Source organism: Corylus avellana, chromosome 6 (genome assembly GCF_965113065.1).
Source record: "Corylus avellana chromosome 6, dhCorAvel1.hap1.2, whole genome shotgun sequence".
Classification (NCBI taxonomy): domain Eukaryota; kingdom Viridiplantae; phylum Streptophyta; class Magnoliopsida; order Fagales; family Betulaceae; genus Corylus; species Corylus avellana.
In genome coordinates this window covers 26,430,758-26,445,674 of record NC_142495.1, presented here as the reverse complement: position 1 = coordinate 26,445,674, position 14,917 = coordinate 26,430,758, and the positions used below count along the sequence as shown (strand labels likewise).

General features: G+C 36.0%; 2 protein-coding genes across 4 annotated transcripts; one reads left to right on the top strand and one right to left on the bottom strand.

Moving 5' to 3' along the window:
• Positions 1–198: 198 nt before the first annotated feature.
• LOC132186110 (mitochondrial hydrolase YKR070W) lies at positions 199–7,275 on the bottom strand. Of its 2 annotated transcripts, none has more exons than XM_059599925.2 (13): positions 7,112–7,275; positions 6,770–6,873; positions 6,374–6,409; positions 5,866–5,939; positions 5,693–5,733; positions 4,381–4,452; positions 4,071–4,272; positions 3,610–3,705; positions 2,714–2,781; positions 1,971–2,172; positions 1,772–1,855; positions 1,502–1,590; positions 199–293 (listed from the first exon to the last, which is right to left on the bottom strand). In XM_059599925.2, exons 1-12 carry the CDS (start codon positions 7,219–7,221, stop codon positions 1,531–1,533), a joined length of 1,149 nt encoding a protein of 382 aa, XP_059455908.2. In that variant the 5' UTR covers positions 7,222–7,275; the 3' UTR covers positions 199–293; positions 1,502–1,530. The 2 variants fall into 2 exon arrangements, with proteins under 2 accessions (XP_059455908.2, XP_059455907.2); XM_059599924.2 differs by lacking the exon at positions 199–293 and adding an exon at positions 300–1,333.
• Positions 7,276–7,593: 318 nt separating this feature from the next.
• LOC132187545 (zinc finger CCCH domain-containing protein 11) lies at positions 7,594–14,081 on the top strand. 2 transcript variants are annotated; one of them, XM_059601891.2, is made up of 8 exons: positions 7,594–7,939; positions 8,508–8,592; positions 8,712–8,852; positions 8,994–9,082; positions 10,118–10,306; positions 10,485–10,615; positions 10,696–10,798; positions 13,650–14,081. In XM_059601891.2, the coding sequence occupies exons 1-8, from the start codon at positions 7,772–7,774 to the stop codon at positions 13,839–13,841; spliced, it is 1,098 nt and encodes a 365-aa protein (XP_059457874.2). In that variant the 5' UTR covers positions 7,594–7,771; the 3' UTR covers positions 13,842–14,081. The 2 variants fall into 2 exon arrangements, with proteins under 2 accessions (XP_059457874.2, XP_059457875.2); XM_059601892.2 differs by having other exon boundaries at positions 7,849–7,939; positions 8,693–8,852.
• The last annotated feature ends 836 nt before the right edge of the window (positions 14,082–14,917 follow it).

Genomic DNA, 14,917 nt, shown 5'->3' with positions numbered 1-14,917 from the left:
AAATTATTTAAAATTATTTTAATTCCATTGTATTACACTGTTTTTAATTCCATTGTAAAATTATTTTCAGAAATTCAGAGAATTCTCTTCTTAAAATTGTCTTATTTGTTTTGTAATAAAATTTTAAAAAATATGTTGACCAAACAAACAAGACAGTTATCCTAAATCACATACATTTTTTTTTTTTTTTTTTTTTTTTTTTTTATGTCAGGGAACCTCTCTAAGGTAGGGTCCTTTAGACTCATCTCTGCAGAGTAAACCTCTGTCCCGTGCACCGCACTCTCAAAAGTTCCCTACATCACATGCATTTTGAACTCATTTCAGTTTAATACACTAACAAAGTTGAAGAAAATTCTTCTAAATTGCTCAAACAAAAATTGCATAGTTTTATAGACTGACAAAGCCAAACACAAGTCTAAAGAAAAGAGAGAGTTAAACCCATTGAACGTTGGCCAAAACCAATTAATATTTGCTGCTTGGTATACAATCTGCTATCAAAGTAATTGAAAGAGAGTTCCCTTACTCGAAGATAATGACCACGGATTGCCCATCAAGCAACTCAACTTGAGAAAGTCGTATTCTTCATTTTTCCAAAATTCCAAGTAGAAAGAACACCAAGACAAGGCATCGTATGGGGTTTGCATTTCAATGTTATTTTATTGTCAAATTGTATGGTGTCACTAGTCTAAATGAACGAGAAAGATCAAACTGCGTTAATCTTTTTGTATATATTTGTTAAATTACTCATCATTTATCTCAAAAGCTTAAGTCGACACTCTTTTTCGACAAGTAAAATATTTAACACTTACTATGGGTGAAGATCTTTTTAAGGGGTGAAATTATATGAAACTCAACTTGAGTAAGTTGCATCCTTCATTTTTCCAGTAGAAAGAACACCAAAACAAGTAGTTCATTATAAACTGACGACACTTACCACACTCGCCACTAAACTGTGGACTGCCTGTCCACATGGCATTTACCACATTTTATAAACTGACGAGGCAATTCACGTGGCATTTACCGTAACACTCGTTTCTATAAAATATAAACTATCACATGAACTTGTAAGGGAGTTGTAGTATCCTAAGCATTTTCATTGAAACATTGAAAGCCTGAAAGAAACAGGATGTCGACGATGCTGTCCTGAGCAATCCATGAGTTTATAAAAAAAATGATGAACACAAGTGGTTTTGATTCAAAGCATCGCATTTGTCACGTTTCTACGAATCTGATATTGATAGCAGTCAAAGTGTATCCAAAGAATAGGACTGTATAACAACAGGACAGGAACTTTCCAAGCATAAGAATGACTAGCTTTTGCAGTCAGCAATTGCTGAAAAACACGAAATAGATTCAGAAAAGAAACAGAAGCAAAGTTACGACTTCATCGAATACCAAGAACTTGGTTTAAGCAAATTGGTTAAACAAAAATTGCCTTCATTTTCTGGCTTCAATTTTCTTTCTGCCATATAATTATTTAATCAAGAGAGAGAGCACGAACCAGTTAAAAAGGCATAGGTCCTAAGAAGCCTAAGAGGAACCCTCCTTTTTCAGAATATAGTCCACTGCCTCTTCAACAGTATCAACGACCTGCACAAGCACCAAGATAAAGAACATAGTAAAATAATAACAATAAATATTAGTACATATTTCTCAGATTCACAAACTCCCCAATCTCTCCTACGCATTTATCATGGGAATAACAGAAAATCACATTACTTTTGCGAGGATAACTCTGACATGCATCTTAAGATTTCAACATTGAACTTACCAGATCAGCTGGAAACTCTGCATGATTATATTTTCCCCTGAAAACGCCTGTTCTCGTCAAAATAGAAAACCAAGGATGTCCTACCTGAGAGTAGAAAGGTTTCCCATCAGTGAAATAACAGTTGATTCATTTGATGAAGATTATCTAGCATCATACACAAAGAACCAGACTGGAAAACCACAGGGAGTAGAAGACAAACCTGTCGTGCACCCTTGATATCAACTAAAGGATTGTCGCCAATCATATAAAGGGTTTTGAAGGGATGTGATCCAATGCCTCCATTATTTACGGAATTATCATTACATGATGGCTGAAGCTGTCTCAGTATGGCTTCAGCGTTCTTGAATACAAATGGATTTGGTTTCCCAAAAGATACATACTCCAGAGTATTGCGGTGAATTCTGAAACCAAAGCCTAATATAAGAATTCTAGTACTATTGGAGCTGATAACAGCTTCAATTTATGTATTTCCATATAGTGAGTGCTCTTTGTAATGTGTTTCCCAAAAGCATGATAAAAAAAAAAAATGTTATTCTTAGTCCTGCTTTCTTGAAGGATGACTCTTTCTCTCTTCCTCTATCTACTACCCTACCCTTCGACCCTTTGACCTTGAGTTTAGTCAGAAGAAGACATAATTATGAAGGGCTGCATTTGAGGAGTAATTTAAAACCCATATAATTTTCATATATCCTAGAGGCATTTCATAATTTTACTACACTATCAAGGAGTTGCTTCCTCCACATGGGTTCTAGACGGGAATTACTAAGAAAAAGAAAAATCCTGTCTTGGGTTCTAAGAATCTAGAGAATCTGCTATGATTATGAGGTGATATAGACATGTGGGCCAAGAGGTGGGTCATTGACTAGACATTCAATCTGATGCACATCCATTTGACGAAAAGTGTGGGTTTAAACAGTTTCAAACATGAGACACTAACCTTACCTGTTGAAGACACTTTCTAGTGCAATTCTGAAAGCACCCATTCCGAGACGCTCAGAGGGAAATGCAGCCTGTATTGAGTAGGCAAATTAATCAGTAACATTCTCAAATTTTCTTCAAAAATTGAGGTAAAATAAGAAAGTAAATAAACAAATAAGTGTTGAAGATATGCGGTTAATATGATTCTGATATGATTTCCCATATTGGATTTCCATATATTTCCCATTTATTGTATTTTCCATATTAGACTGTATTGCTCCTCTTAATAAATGCATGTAATTGTATCAGTGATATCATCAAGGGAAAATAAGATCGTTTCTTCCCCTACTTCCTTCTCCATTTTTCTCGTCTTTCAATTCCAACTTTCCTCCTCCATTTTTCCTTCTCTATCAATTCCAACTATAAGAGGATCAAGTTCTATTATCTATACATGGCAGAAACCAATGGAGCAAAAATGCATCTAGAATCCAGGCCAACACAATGGGCATATTATTTATGGGCATCACTGATAGTTTGATGGTTTCCAAAGTGAAGCCCATATTGAACGTTGACTTATATTTATGGGTGTGACAAAGGCTACATGAGGCCTGCTTGTTGAGCGGTGGCTCTTATAGCCACTTTCAACCATTTGAGCTGACCATTATCTATGATTATCCAGCTTCATTCCATATTGATGACAAAATTCCTCTTTGTAAATCCATCAAATAAGCCACTAATCAGAACATTGACAAGATTTGTGCAGAAACTGTACATAGCTTACGAATTTCTCTTGATTAAATCATCAAATTCTGATTGATCATTTTCTAAATGCAATTTTGGGGATCCTATTTCAAGTATATATGAAAATAGTTTATGACATACCCCCAAGTTTTCATTTCAGACTAAGCTTAATGACCAACCTGATATTCAAGATCATCGGCAGCAAAATACAAAGGTGGTTGCTGTCCATTATCATGTCCAGGAAGGCCTCCAGATCTTAAAATGTCACAGAGGACCTAACTCAATTCAATTCATCAATCAGGTCAGCACTTACAAAGGGACACAGATAATCAGAATTATCAGGAAAAAGATGACGATAAATACAGTATGTTCACATCAATGCATTACAAATAAGATCCACCACATCAAAAATTCAAATGGAATTCATAGGAAAACCAAGGCTGCTGCTACCAACAAAAACAAAATATAGCCAAAATTTGATTGCATTCAAATTCATCACCCACCATTGCACTGGTATTGCAAACCTTTTTTTCCTAATCCTTATTTACCACATATATTTACATGTCATTTGCCCAGTTAAATACAAAAAATTAACTGGCTCATTGTGATTTCCATAATAATAAAGTTGGAAAAAGATTACCTGAATGTCCCTGCCCCAATCCACAGGATCGCTGACAACAAAAACTGCCTTAACTCTGTCAGCAGTAATGTTGTAACTTGGAACCAACTTGCTGGGGTAGCTACTCTTAACCAATTCCTGCTTAGTTGTCCACATCTTATATTGAGATACAGGATCAATGTTCTTGAAGTAAGAAGCATACTCATCTAATGAAAGGACCTTTCTGCCACCAAACACAACCCTAAGTCATTCGTGATTCTCTTAGAATCTAGAAACCTGTGGGCTTCAAATCAGGAAATCCTATAACTAAGCTATAAGGTGAATATCTTACTCGAAACCATATTCAGACATTACAAGAGCAGGTTCCCCTTTTCCAGCGGCAATGATGAGTTCATTTTCATATCTTAAGGGAAATCAGTAAAAATTATATAAGATGATAAAAACAACTTAATATAGTGTTATAATGGAAAAGACATAAAAACTCATAACAAATTGAAAATACATTGGCAATCATGGTAGAACAATTCAATATAATAAGACAAATAACTCCGATAAGATGCTTTAATGAACATAAGAAAACCCATACTTTGCATGAATTGGCACGATGGTTTGCAAGAGGTGTCATACGAAGAAATAAGAACGTGCTGTGTTTGAAGAGTTGCATGAAGAGATAAGAGTTGAAGGAGGAATCAGTGTTCAGTTAGGCAACAGAAACCCACGTGAACTGTTGAATTTAAACTACTATTATTTTACCTTATCATTAGTTACTCTTGTTTTACTTTATCATTATCATTTATTTTCAGTAGTAAGTCTTATCTTTATCATAGTAAACTGGTTTATTTAATACCATTAATCGATGAATAAAGTATCCATGAAGTAACTTTGTATCTTTAGACAGAGGCGTATGTGTCTCCTATGTCGTTTAGTTTTAGTGACTTTCTTGATCGTTTTGCTATTTCTATTTAGGTAGTTGCTTTTGTATACTTCATATGTATCTAAGGGCACCTTTTGCTTTCAATTAGATTGGTTTATTACTGATAAAAAAAATTTTAAAAAAATATCCAAGAAGTTTAATTCCAAACACCTGTTTTGAAGGAGGCCTAGGCTATCTCTAATAAACTACTGTTGTTTTAGTTTGTTAATCAAAATAGGAAAGAAACGCAGGCAAGATCCTGCTACATTCCCAGTTCATCGACCATTAAGCAATGTCATAACACTTTTACAAGCAAGCCAGGGAAGCAGAAAAAAAATGAGTGCACATAATTTTGAAACAGACAAGTAACCAGGGTCATCCCCATAGATGGAGCATTGTTTGCTGAGCACAAACTGTCCTTTTGTTTAACTAGCAGCAAAAACTCATACTGGCATCATTTGCAAATTCAATGTGGAGTACTCTCACAATTTCACTCCTTCCAGGCCGAAGGTGACAAATAAATGACCTCATCTATAATTACTTAATTGTTAGGTTTGTTTACGTAATGCATGCCTACTTGATACATTGTGATTACTGGGTTAAAGCATTGGGATCGAAAATCATGTTAAAACAAGCAGACCCATAAAAAACCTAACTTGAAAACAACAATGTTGGAAAAGAATATTATATGTTAGCAATGAAAGGATTCACACAGTAGTTATATATATACCTTTTCGACAAAGTTTTAAAAGGTGAGTGACCCTGTACAACCTGCATTAGGATAGCACAAAAAGAATAGCTATGGCAAGGATTCTATCAATCAATGACAGTCACAACAATCATTAACAAATAAACTTCAATCTCCTATTTATCGTGAAGGAATTCAAAACAACAAAACAGTACCTGAGAAGGTAAAATGTGCACCCCCAAAAGTTCACTTAACTCAGTGGCGCGTCTGGATTCTGGGATGCCACCTCCTATCAAATCAAACAATAGTATTATTCATCTTATTTTTGCCTGTATACATCTCTCTTGAGGCGTAAAGACAATTACCAAAAATTATTTTTTTCATAAGTAAAATGAGGGGCGCAACACAAGGATGTTCTAGGAGGTTACCTATCCTATAAATCATGCTTACAATAATGGAATACTATGTTTTGAGGAATTACTCTTTTTGGTCTTAAATAATTTGAAGAAACAACATGAGAATCTTTATAATCCAATGAGTAAGTACCCAAAAGCAACATGCCTCAAATGCTCTAAGGTTGAAAATACAGCATCATCCGATTGTATATATCAATTTCACAAACCATAATTAATAATTGGATATTAACTGATATCTTTGCAATAAGGTCATTCTTCCTCTTAGTAGCTCTTCACATTGATATTGATGAAGCACAAAATGACTCACCATTCGTCAAGAACAGAAAAGGTACCTTCAAAGAACCTACAGAAGAAACCAGCCAAGTCAGATACAACTACAGAATAGAAAGAACATAACTGATTAAGACTGTCACCCATTATAGCATAGCTATCAACTTACAACAATGGTGGCATAGTTGAGATAACTTTCCAATTTTCAGAAGCACAAAAAATATTAAACACAGCATGAATTCTATTTTGTAAAGAAAACTCCTAACTCAATCAGACCCATTATAGCATAGCTATCAACTTACAACAATGGTGGCATAGTTGAGATAACTTTCCAATTTTCAGAAGCACAAAAAATATTAAACACAGAGCCATGAATTCTATTTTGTAAAGAAAACTCCCAACTCAATGAGAGATTGAACAGGTTGTTAAGTACCAGAATCTCCATACAATCTTCTCAAAGCTTGTGCAGAGCCCCCAATGGGAACGCGACCACGAAGAACAACGCCATCAATGTCAAATGCAATTCCAAAAGAAGACCTAAAATCAAAAAATCCACTACCAATAATGCAAAGGGTATATCGAACGCGATATCATCAGCAATAATAATAATAATCAAATTTTTGAGTCATTCCATTGCTTTTGCTATGAACAGATCAAAAATTATATCCTGAATTACAGTTTCTTCCTTTTTCCTACAATTTCTTAGCGGCCAAACGTAGCGTTAAGGTTTAGTCAAAATGATAGGTAATCAAATATTAACTGAGAAGTGACAAACCGTTCGGGCTTTGATTGAATCTGAGAGAACGAGCGCGAAGCTTGAGGTAGAAGCAGCAGTGGCGCTCTGTTCCTGCTCTGAGAAACCCTAAAAACCGAGCGGTATCTCATCTCTCTGTAGTTCTCGCTCTCTCTTCTGGTTCTATTTTGCTCGAGTTCGTGGCTATAATACAACGGTAACTCTCAGTGGCGCCCTCCAGTCGCGACTCGCATGGTTCGACATCAGTATAGTGGGGAATTGGGCCGGAAAGCCCACAGCTCAAACGGGTCCCTTGCCCGGTTCTATCATGCCCGCATAGCAGGAGATCCGCTCAAATATCAGTAAAGTGCGGTCCAAGCTTAATAATCCTTCAAGCCCAGTTGACGTTATGTTCGACCCATCACAAACTCTGGACTCTTTACCCGAAGAAAGCAGCAGGCCCATCGGGGCAAACAAGACATTATATCCAACCAAAACAAAATCCTCCTACCCTTCTGATCCCACACAGTACTCCGCAGGGAGCAGAGAAATCTGCTCAAAACCCTAATCTCCCTCTTCGATACGAACAAATCTCCCTCCAAATTCTTTCTTTTTCGCTCCGATTTCCTCATTTATACATTTCAAAGGAAGAGCTACCGATTTTGATTCTTGTATAAAATTTTTGAGCAAAGTTTATTAAGCATGCCTCCCAAGCAGGCATCGAAGACGGACATGGCGAAGAAGCAGAAGGTCGTGGAGGACAAGACCTTCGGGCTCAAGAACAAGAACAAGAGCAAGAATGTCCAGAAGTACGTCCAAAACCTCAAGCAATCTGTACAGCCCAAAGCCGACCCCAAACTCGCCGCTAAGGTCCGCTGTTATTTCACTTCCCGTTGTTCTATTGGTTGCTATTTCTTTAGAGAAGATTGGATTTGTTAGTTTGATTTAATGAAACTAGGTAAAAAAAATTATTTGGCTGGAAAAGGCCGTCATTTTCTCTAGGAAATGTCAATTTTAATTTGTAATAGCTTCCACACGACAGATATTTGTTCAGTGTATGAAAAAATATATGTGAGATGAGTGAATTTGGTTGATGAGCTGAAAAAGTACGAGGAAGAGAAAGCTAAAGAGAAAGAGCTCAGTGATTTGTTCAAGATTATTATTATTATCGTCATCATCATCATCAGTGAATTGAAATCTATATATCTCAAGCAAGCTGAGGGAAAAAAATTATAAAGTTAGAATTCAATTGGATTTATGTTTTTGCTGGAAAATGCCGTCGAGAAAACTTTATTCTCTTGGAAATATCTATTTCAGTGGTGTATTTTCCACACAACAAAGAATATTGGAGTGTCGAGGAAATAAATGTTTTTCTGGTCGGTAATTAAGATGATTTGTCTGAATGAGTGGAGGCTGAATGAATTTGTTTGATGAGCAGAAAAAGAAGGAGGATGAGAAAGCGAAAGAGAAAGAGCTGAATGATTTGTTCAAGATTGCGGTTAGTCAGCCGAAAGTTCCACCCGGTATGTGTCATTTACTTTCTTTCTTTTTTATAATGAATTATTTGTTATTTTGATTGGTTTTGTGGTTATGTTTTTGAATTGAATGGTATGTTTGTGATAGAAATTGGTAATTTGGGTAGGTGTTGATCCAAAGTCTATATTATGCGAATTTTACAAGGTGGGGCAGTGTACCAAGGGTTTCAAATGCAAGTTCTCACATGATTTGAATGTCCAGAGGAAGGGTGAGAAGATTGATATTTACAGTGATAAGCGCGATGAAGGTAATTGAGTAGATGTTTGGTTTTGTGTTACGTAGTTATTCAGCTCTTCTTGCCTTGCTACTTATTTTTTATTTCTTGGTAATCACCCAAATATGATTTTGATTTGTTGGGTGTTTGCTTCTTTGTTTATTTATTCTTAAGATACGATGGAGGATTGGGATCAAGAGACCCTAGAGAAGGTGGTAGAGTCAAAGAAGAATGAGTACAACCAGAATAAACCAACTGAGATTGTAAGTTCATTTTTTGACTCTTTAATCGTTTCTTCCAATACAAGTATAATGGTAGTTTCTGTCATTCCAAACATAATATTGGAAGTGCTGTACCTATTTTTCTCTCCCTTAATATCAATTAACGCTTTCAACTTATGATACAAACATATATACATGTATGTGTGGATGTTTGTACTGTAAAATGTTTCTTGTTCTTTTCTCTCTTTCATCTTAGGCGTTCTCTTATATATTTCATGTGTATTAGGGTTGCGCCCCTCTACACTTTTTGATATATACAACATTACTTATCAAAAAAAAAAAAAATGTTTGCACTGTCTAGACTAATCAAGTGGTTACATTTGTAGATGTAGCTGTGGCAAGTTCCCTAATTTTGGGTGGGATGTTAAGTTAGTCTGTTACACTTGTTAGTCAATTGCATGTAGAATTATGAGATTAGTTATGGAAAATATTCTTTGCCCCCTCCTGAAAGGGAAAGATTTTAAAGTGGCGATAAGGTCCAAAGTTTCTTAGTTGTTTGATAATGTTGGAGTAATGTGAATCTTTGAAGCCTATGCAATAAAATGGCGAGAAGTGAGAACTCATATTTCCCAAATAGTGAGAGGATTAACTTTCTTGTATTTCTGTGGGTTTCTGCTGCACTATGATTTGAAGGTGGTGCGTTGGCTCTTACTGAGAGGAACATGACCTCTATGAGCTCCTCAAGAGTTGGAAAGATGAAGCTTTTGAGTGAGTGGAAATTTGCCCTCTTGGCAGAGTTATTAATTTGATGGCTGCATGTTAGGTTATATGGGTCAGCGTGGGATTCCTTTCATCATTCTTGGTTGCCCATTCTTATCATAATTCTTCATATGTTATTTTAGTATTTGACCTAAGTATCTTCATATTTATAAATTCTTAAAAACTTTTAAATAAAATTTTGTTTGATCTAAGTCTGTTCCTCATCAGGGGTGTGTACTTATTTTTTCTTTCAAGTTCCTTAGTACACTGAATCTTTCTGCACAAACAGGAAGTTTTTTTTAATAAATTTATATACAGGTTTGCAAATACTTTTTGGACGCAGTGGAAAAGAAACAGTATGGTTGGTTCTGGTCTTGCCCAAATGGTGACAAAGAATGTCACTACAGACATGCTCTACCTCCAGGATATGTTTTAAAATCTCAAATGAAGGCACTTCTAGAGGAAGAGGCCGATAAGATTCCCATTGAGGAAGAGATTGAAAATCAGGTGATAATCATATTTCTATTGGTTAACTTTTAGTTTTGCTTATTTCAATTTTCCTACTGCGGCAGTGATATTTTTGTCTGATTGCAGCTTCATATGTTCTAACCTAGATTATTATTGTTTTATTTGCCCTGTTTTCTGCTGTCAGTTCTTTTAATTGATTGTCTGCTCTTTTCTTCAGCGTGCTAAAGTAACAACCACTACTCCAATGACTACTGAGCTTTTCATGCAATGGAAGAAGAAAAAGATTGACGAAAGAGAGGCTGGCTTGGATGCACTGCGAGCAGAGAGGGCTAAGAATGACCGCATGAGGTATTTATTTCCTATCGTTGCTTTCGGTTTAATTATCTCCAATGGGACTTGCTATTGATTTAGTTTTTTGTCTGTTTCAGCGGTCGGGAGTTATTTCTTTCAGATGCTAGCTTGTTCGTGGATGATGCTGAGGCATATGAAAAATACCAAAGGGAAGAAGAACTCGAGGCTGCTGAACAGAAGGTAATCCTTCTTCTTTTTGATTTTATAAGGTAAATGGTGGCTTGAAACATATGGAACTTGAATTCCAAGGTCAGGGAACTCTAACTACCCTCCCTTTCTTTTGCCAACTTTTTAAGTTCCAACATCTTTATGCTGCATGGTCAAAGCAATGTGTAACAGCTGATTTGTATGAAATGTGCCTTTTACATATGATTTTCCCTTTTATATGTGTGGAGCAATGAATTATATGCTACAACATGTTGATTGGTATGCTCTAGTTTAGGAAAACTGCTCATTCTGATTGAATCAGCCTTATAATCTAGGACATGCTGAATGAATCATGACTTATAGTCGGACTAAGCTTTTTTCCTATGCTATAAGCAATGTAGAAAGGTATATGCTTAAAGCTCAATTTTGATGTCAACACATCTAGTTGGAAACCTTGATGCCGTATATGATGCTCTTTGGGCGTTGAGTTTATGAAACATGGAGTATGCCCTCAGTCTGTTCTCCTAGCAACTTTTACTGCTAGACTATTCAAAAAAATTTACTTGTACTGGAGAGGTTTACTGGTGGGATGTGCTATCTTCGGTATTTTCATTCTTTGTTTCGGAAGCTTGTGCTATTTAATTGAGGCTGAAGAATATCCTAGGTTTTGTAAATTTTTTAAAAAGCAAATTGTTTGTTACAATTTTGGTGGTATTTAGCTCAAGTGCTTCTAGAAATGCTTAGGACTGCCATTGTTCAAGGTAGGCACAAAGCCAACTTCTTATTTGATTTAATTGACATACAAGGTTGGTAGGCAAAGACCCTAGATTTAGATGGGTAGGAAACCATAATTATTTTGGTTTTCTATTTATGTGTACAAAAATACTAGGAATAGTACATTTTCAACAATGTGATTTTGTTAGTTTGTTTTAGTCATGTTTGAACAATGCCTGAAATGCAGGTGATTGTGTTATGAAGTCATCACCTCAGTAACCAGATAGAAAAGGAAAGGAGGGTATTTATCAAATGTAGAATATCTATTTTTTCATAAATAATTGCAAATTCATTAAAAAGTGCAAAGGCACAACCCAAGTACACAAAATGTATATACGAGAGACACTTAACTAGAAGAAGAAAAACAAATCTAGAGAAGTATGAAAGCTAGAAATATTAAACTCAAAGGCAGCAGCCCTATGGTAAAGTGTCTTACAGAATAAAGCCTTTAAATCCACCAATGTCCTCTTACGGTCCTCAAAGCTTCGATCATTTCTTTACCTCCAAAGGCACCACATAAGGTAGGACAATATCATCTTCCATATTGTATCAAGCTGAGGCCTACCACCTTGCGCTTTCTAGCAAGCGAAGAAGTCTACCACCCAAGTAGGCATAACCCAAGCTAGCCCTACACTGCTGAAAATAATATTCCAAAGAGCACTGACAATTTCACAATGGAGTAGAAGATAATTTGCCGACTCCCCACTCTTTTTATTCATGCAGCACCAATTAAACAATGACATGTCGCTTCTTTAGATTATCCGTGGTGAGGATCTTCCCTAATGTGTTTGACCAAGCCAAAAATGCCACTGTCAAGGAAACCTTATTCCGCCAAATACTCCTCACAAGGGAAAGGAGAACTATCATGGGAAACAAGGACATTGTAGCATGAGAATTCGAATAACCCTCTTTTGGGAGGAGCCCAACAGATCTTGTCTTCACCACCCCATCTCAATCTGAAGGAATGCAATAAATTGAAGAACAAGGTAAGAGATCCACATCTCAATTGTGAGCCGCTCTCAAAAAATTAATATTCCATTGATTAGAGGCACTAGAAAGCTCCAAATGGCCTGCCATGACATCTTCCTTAAAACGTGCAATACTGAACAAATCCAGAAAAGCTATCTTGGGGGCTTCATCCCCACATCACACGTCATGCCATCATCTAATTTTGGAGCCGTCACTCACCTCAAATCTAGCATGACTAGAGAGCTCCCCCAGCCCCTCCTAATATTTTTCCTAAGCTCCACACTACGTCCTATGGACCTCAGATGAACACTTTAAAATATCTTTATTGTCTGATTGGTTGTCCTGAAGAAATTGAAAGGTTTCATTCATGTTTACATAGGTTTTGAAGGCAGAATATATCATCTTGAATGAGACCATTAGTTGCAAGAGTTACAGCCTCGAGAAAAGCAAACTGATGGTATTATTATTATGATCCTCATTAAATGCAACAATTTTAAGTTATTCCATGAGGTGGATTAAAAGCTGTCATTTTAGAATTGGCCACATCCATGTAAGTTTACACAAAATTTTATGTAAAAGAAAAATGAATAATTTAACTTTCATGGAATAACCAACTAGGCCCTCGATAAAATGTCATTTCCTAATGTGTTTGCAACCAGGTTCTTTTTAATTGCTTAGAAAAACCAACGTCCTGAAAAGAATAATGGTTCGGACAGGTATTTGTTTCAGCCTTACATGGTTAAAAATGTGGGAGAAAAGGTCCTCAAAGCGAGTTGTTCAATTCAAATACTGCAAGTCACACCATGGAATAATTTTGCATTCTGTGCACAACAAAATGGATACAGAATTACGGCATTTGTTACTTGTTTGGTATATATTATTACCTGTTGTCTAAACTGAATCGGACTATTCATATCATGATTACTAGTATTCTTGTGTGCAATGTTTTCTTGAGTTTCTGTAACTGCACAAAGTTTCTTATGGGCAATAGTTATTTCTCAAATAAATATATCAATTTTCAAGATCTAGATCAAGACATTCACAGAAGTTCAGTTTGCAGAAGCACTAAATGTGCAAGATAAGCTTGTTCAAGTGTGTTGTACATGGGACATTTGCATGATTTAATTGTGTTCAATTTCAGGTCAAAGATGACTCAGCTGCCGGGGAACCAAGCTCCTCAACTAACACCGTTGCTGATCCTGAGGACTCTCTTGTTGTTGATGATGATGATGATGATGATGATGATGAGCTGGACATGGACGAGTTGAATGAACTCGAAGCAAGTTTGTCAAGAACATCCATTCAAATTCGTGAGCCAGGTATAGAGGCATAATCTTGAGACAGACAGAGAGAGAGAGAGAGAGAGAGGGGCAGAGATAAATGTTGGCAACCGGCCATAAGTTTAAATGAGGGATTTCGTATCGGCTATCTGATCTGACTGTTGTCTGGGAAAATAATCTATTTTACAAACAGGGATAATGCGTGTTATGTGCATCTTTTATTGCTTGGAATGTGGTAGATTATTTGGTATGGCTGGAATCCAAATTTTGGTTCATTTTTCCCACTTGACCAAGATCGAGTGCCCACAAGACTCTAGTTTTGCATTCCTGCAGTTTTACCAGTCTTTTTCAAAGAGGTATTGGAATGAAACATGTTAGCCCATAAACTAGAAAGAGTATGGGTGTTTAATACCAAGTTACCAACAGTAGTGGCAGCCAGTGGTAACGATATGAACGGGCAGTTTTGTTTTTTTTTTAATCACCAATTAGTCTTAATTGGTTTTGGATTTTATTTGCTTCTATGATATATCAATATCCTTGAAATCTTATGAAACCAGTTAAATCAACCACTAGCACCACCGCCGTCAATTTTTCTCCGCTTTGACCTTATCCGCCCATTCATTGTGCCCTAAATCTAGTGGTAATCATAATGTTCTAGAGTCGCACAGTAACAACATTTGCAAACAGACAAAATTTTCTTCTAAATTAGGTTAGAGAAATTTATTTTAATCTAATCTATTAAAATGACATGTGTTCCTTGAACATGTGAGATACACATATTTTTTAATAGTAGGGACAAAATTAAAATAAATTTTATTAAAAACGCATATGTATCTCACATGTTATTAAAAAAATGAACACATATCACTTTTATAAACTAGGATGAAGGAAATTTTTTCAACCCAATTTGAAAAAAAAACTATCCTTTGCAAATTGGTTCTCTACAAAGTATACCTAGATACCTTTGATTTTTGCTATATCAACCATATGTAGATGTTTTCTGATTTGAATTCTTCTATGAGTGTTCTTTCAGCCACCAAAATGGTTGCTTCCGGCCACTTCAATGACGGGGCGTACAGTTAGGAGTGCTACAAATCCTTACAACTAAATATCAGTTTTTTTCTTTTTT

Excerpts from the sequence above, each read along its gene's own strand:
- LOC132187545 (XM_059601891.2), top strand. The coding sequence starts at position 7,772 with ATGCCTCCCAAGCAGGCATCGAAGACGGACATGGCGAAGAAGCAGAAG. Across the intron at positions 8,853-8,993 it reads CAGTGATAAGCGCGATGAAG|ATACGATGGAGGATTGGGAT; the intron begins GTAATTGAGTAG and ends TTTATTCTTAAG. Across the intron at positions 10,307-10,484 it reads AGGAAGAGATTGAAAATCAG|CGTGCTAAAGTAACAACCAC; the intron begins GTGATAATCATA and ends TCTTTTCTTCAG.
- LOC132186110 (XM_059599925.2), bottom strand. The coding sequence starts at position 7,221 with ATGAGATACCGCTCGGTTTTTAGGGTTTCTCAGAGCAGGAACAGAGCG. Across the intron at positions 5,734-5,865 it reads TGCACATTTTACCTTCTCAG|GTTGTACAGGGTCACTCACC; the intron begins GTACTGTTTTGT and ends ATCCTAATGCAG. Across the intron at positions 4,273-4,380 it reads ATGTCTGAATATGGTTTCGA|AAAGGTCCTTTCATTAGATG; the intron begins GTAAGATATTCA and ends GTTTGGTGGCAG.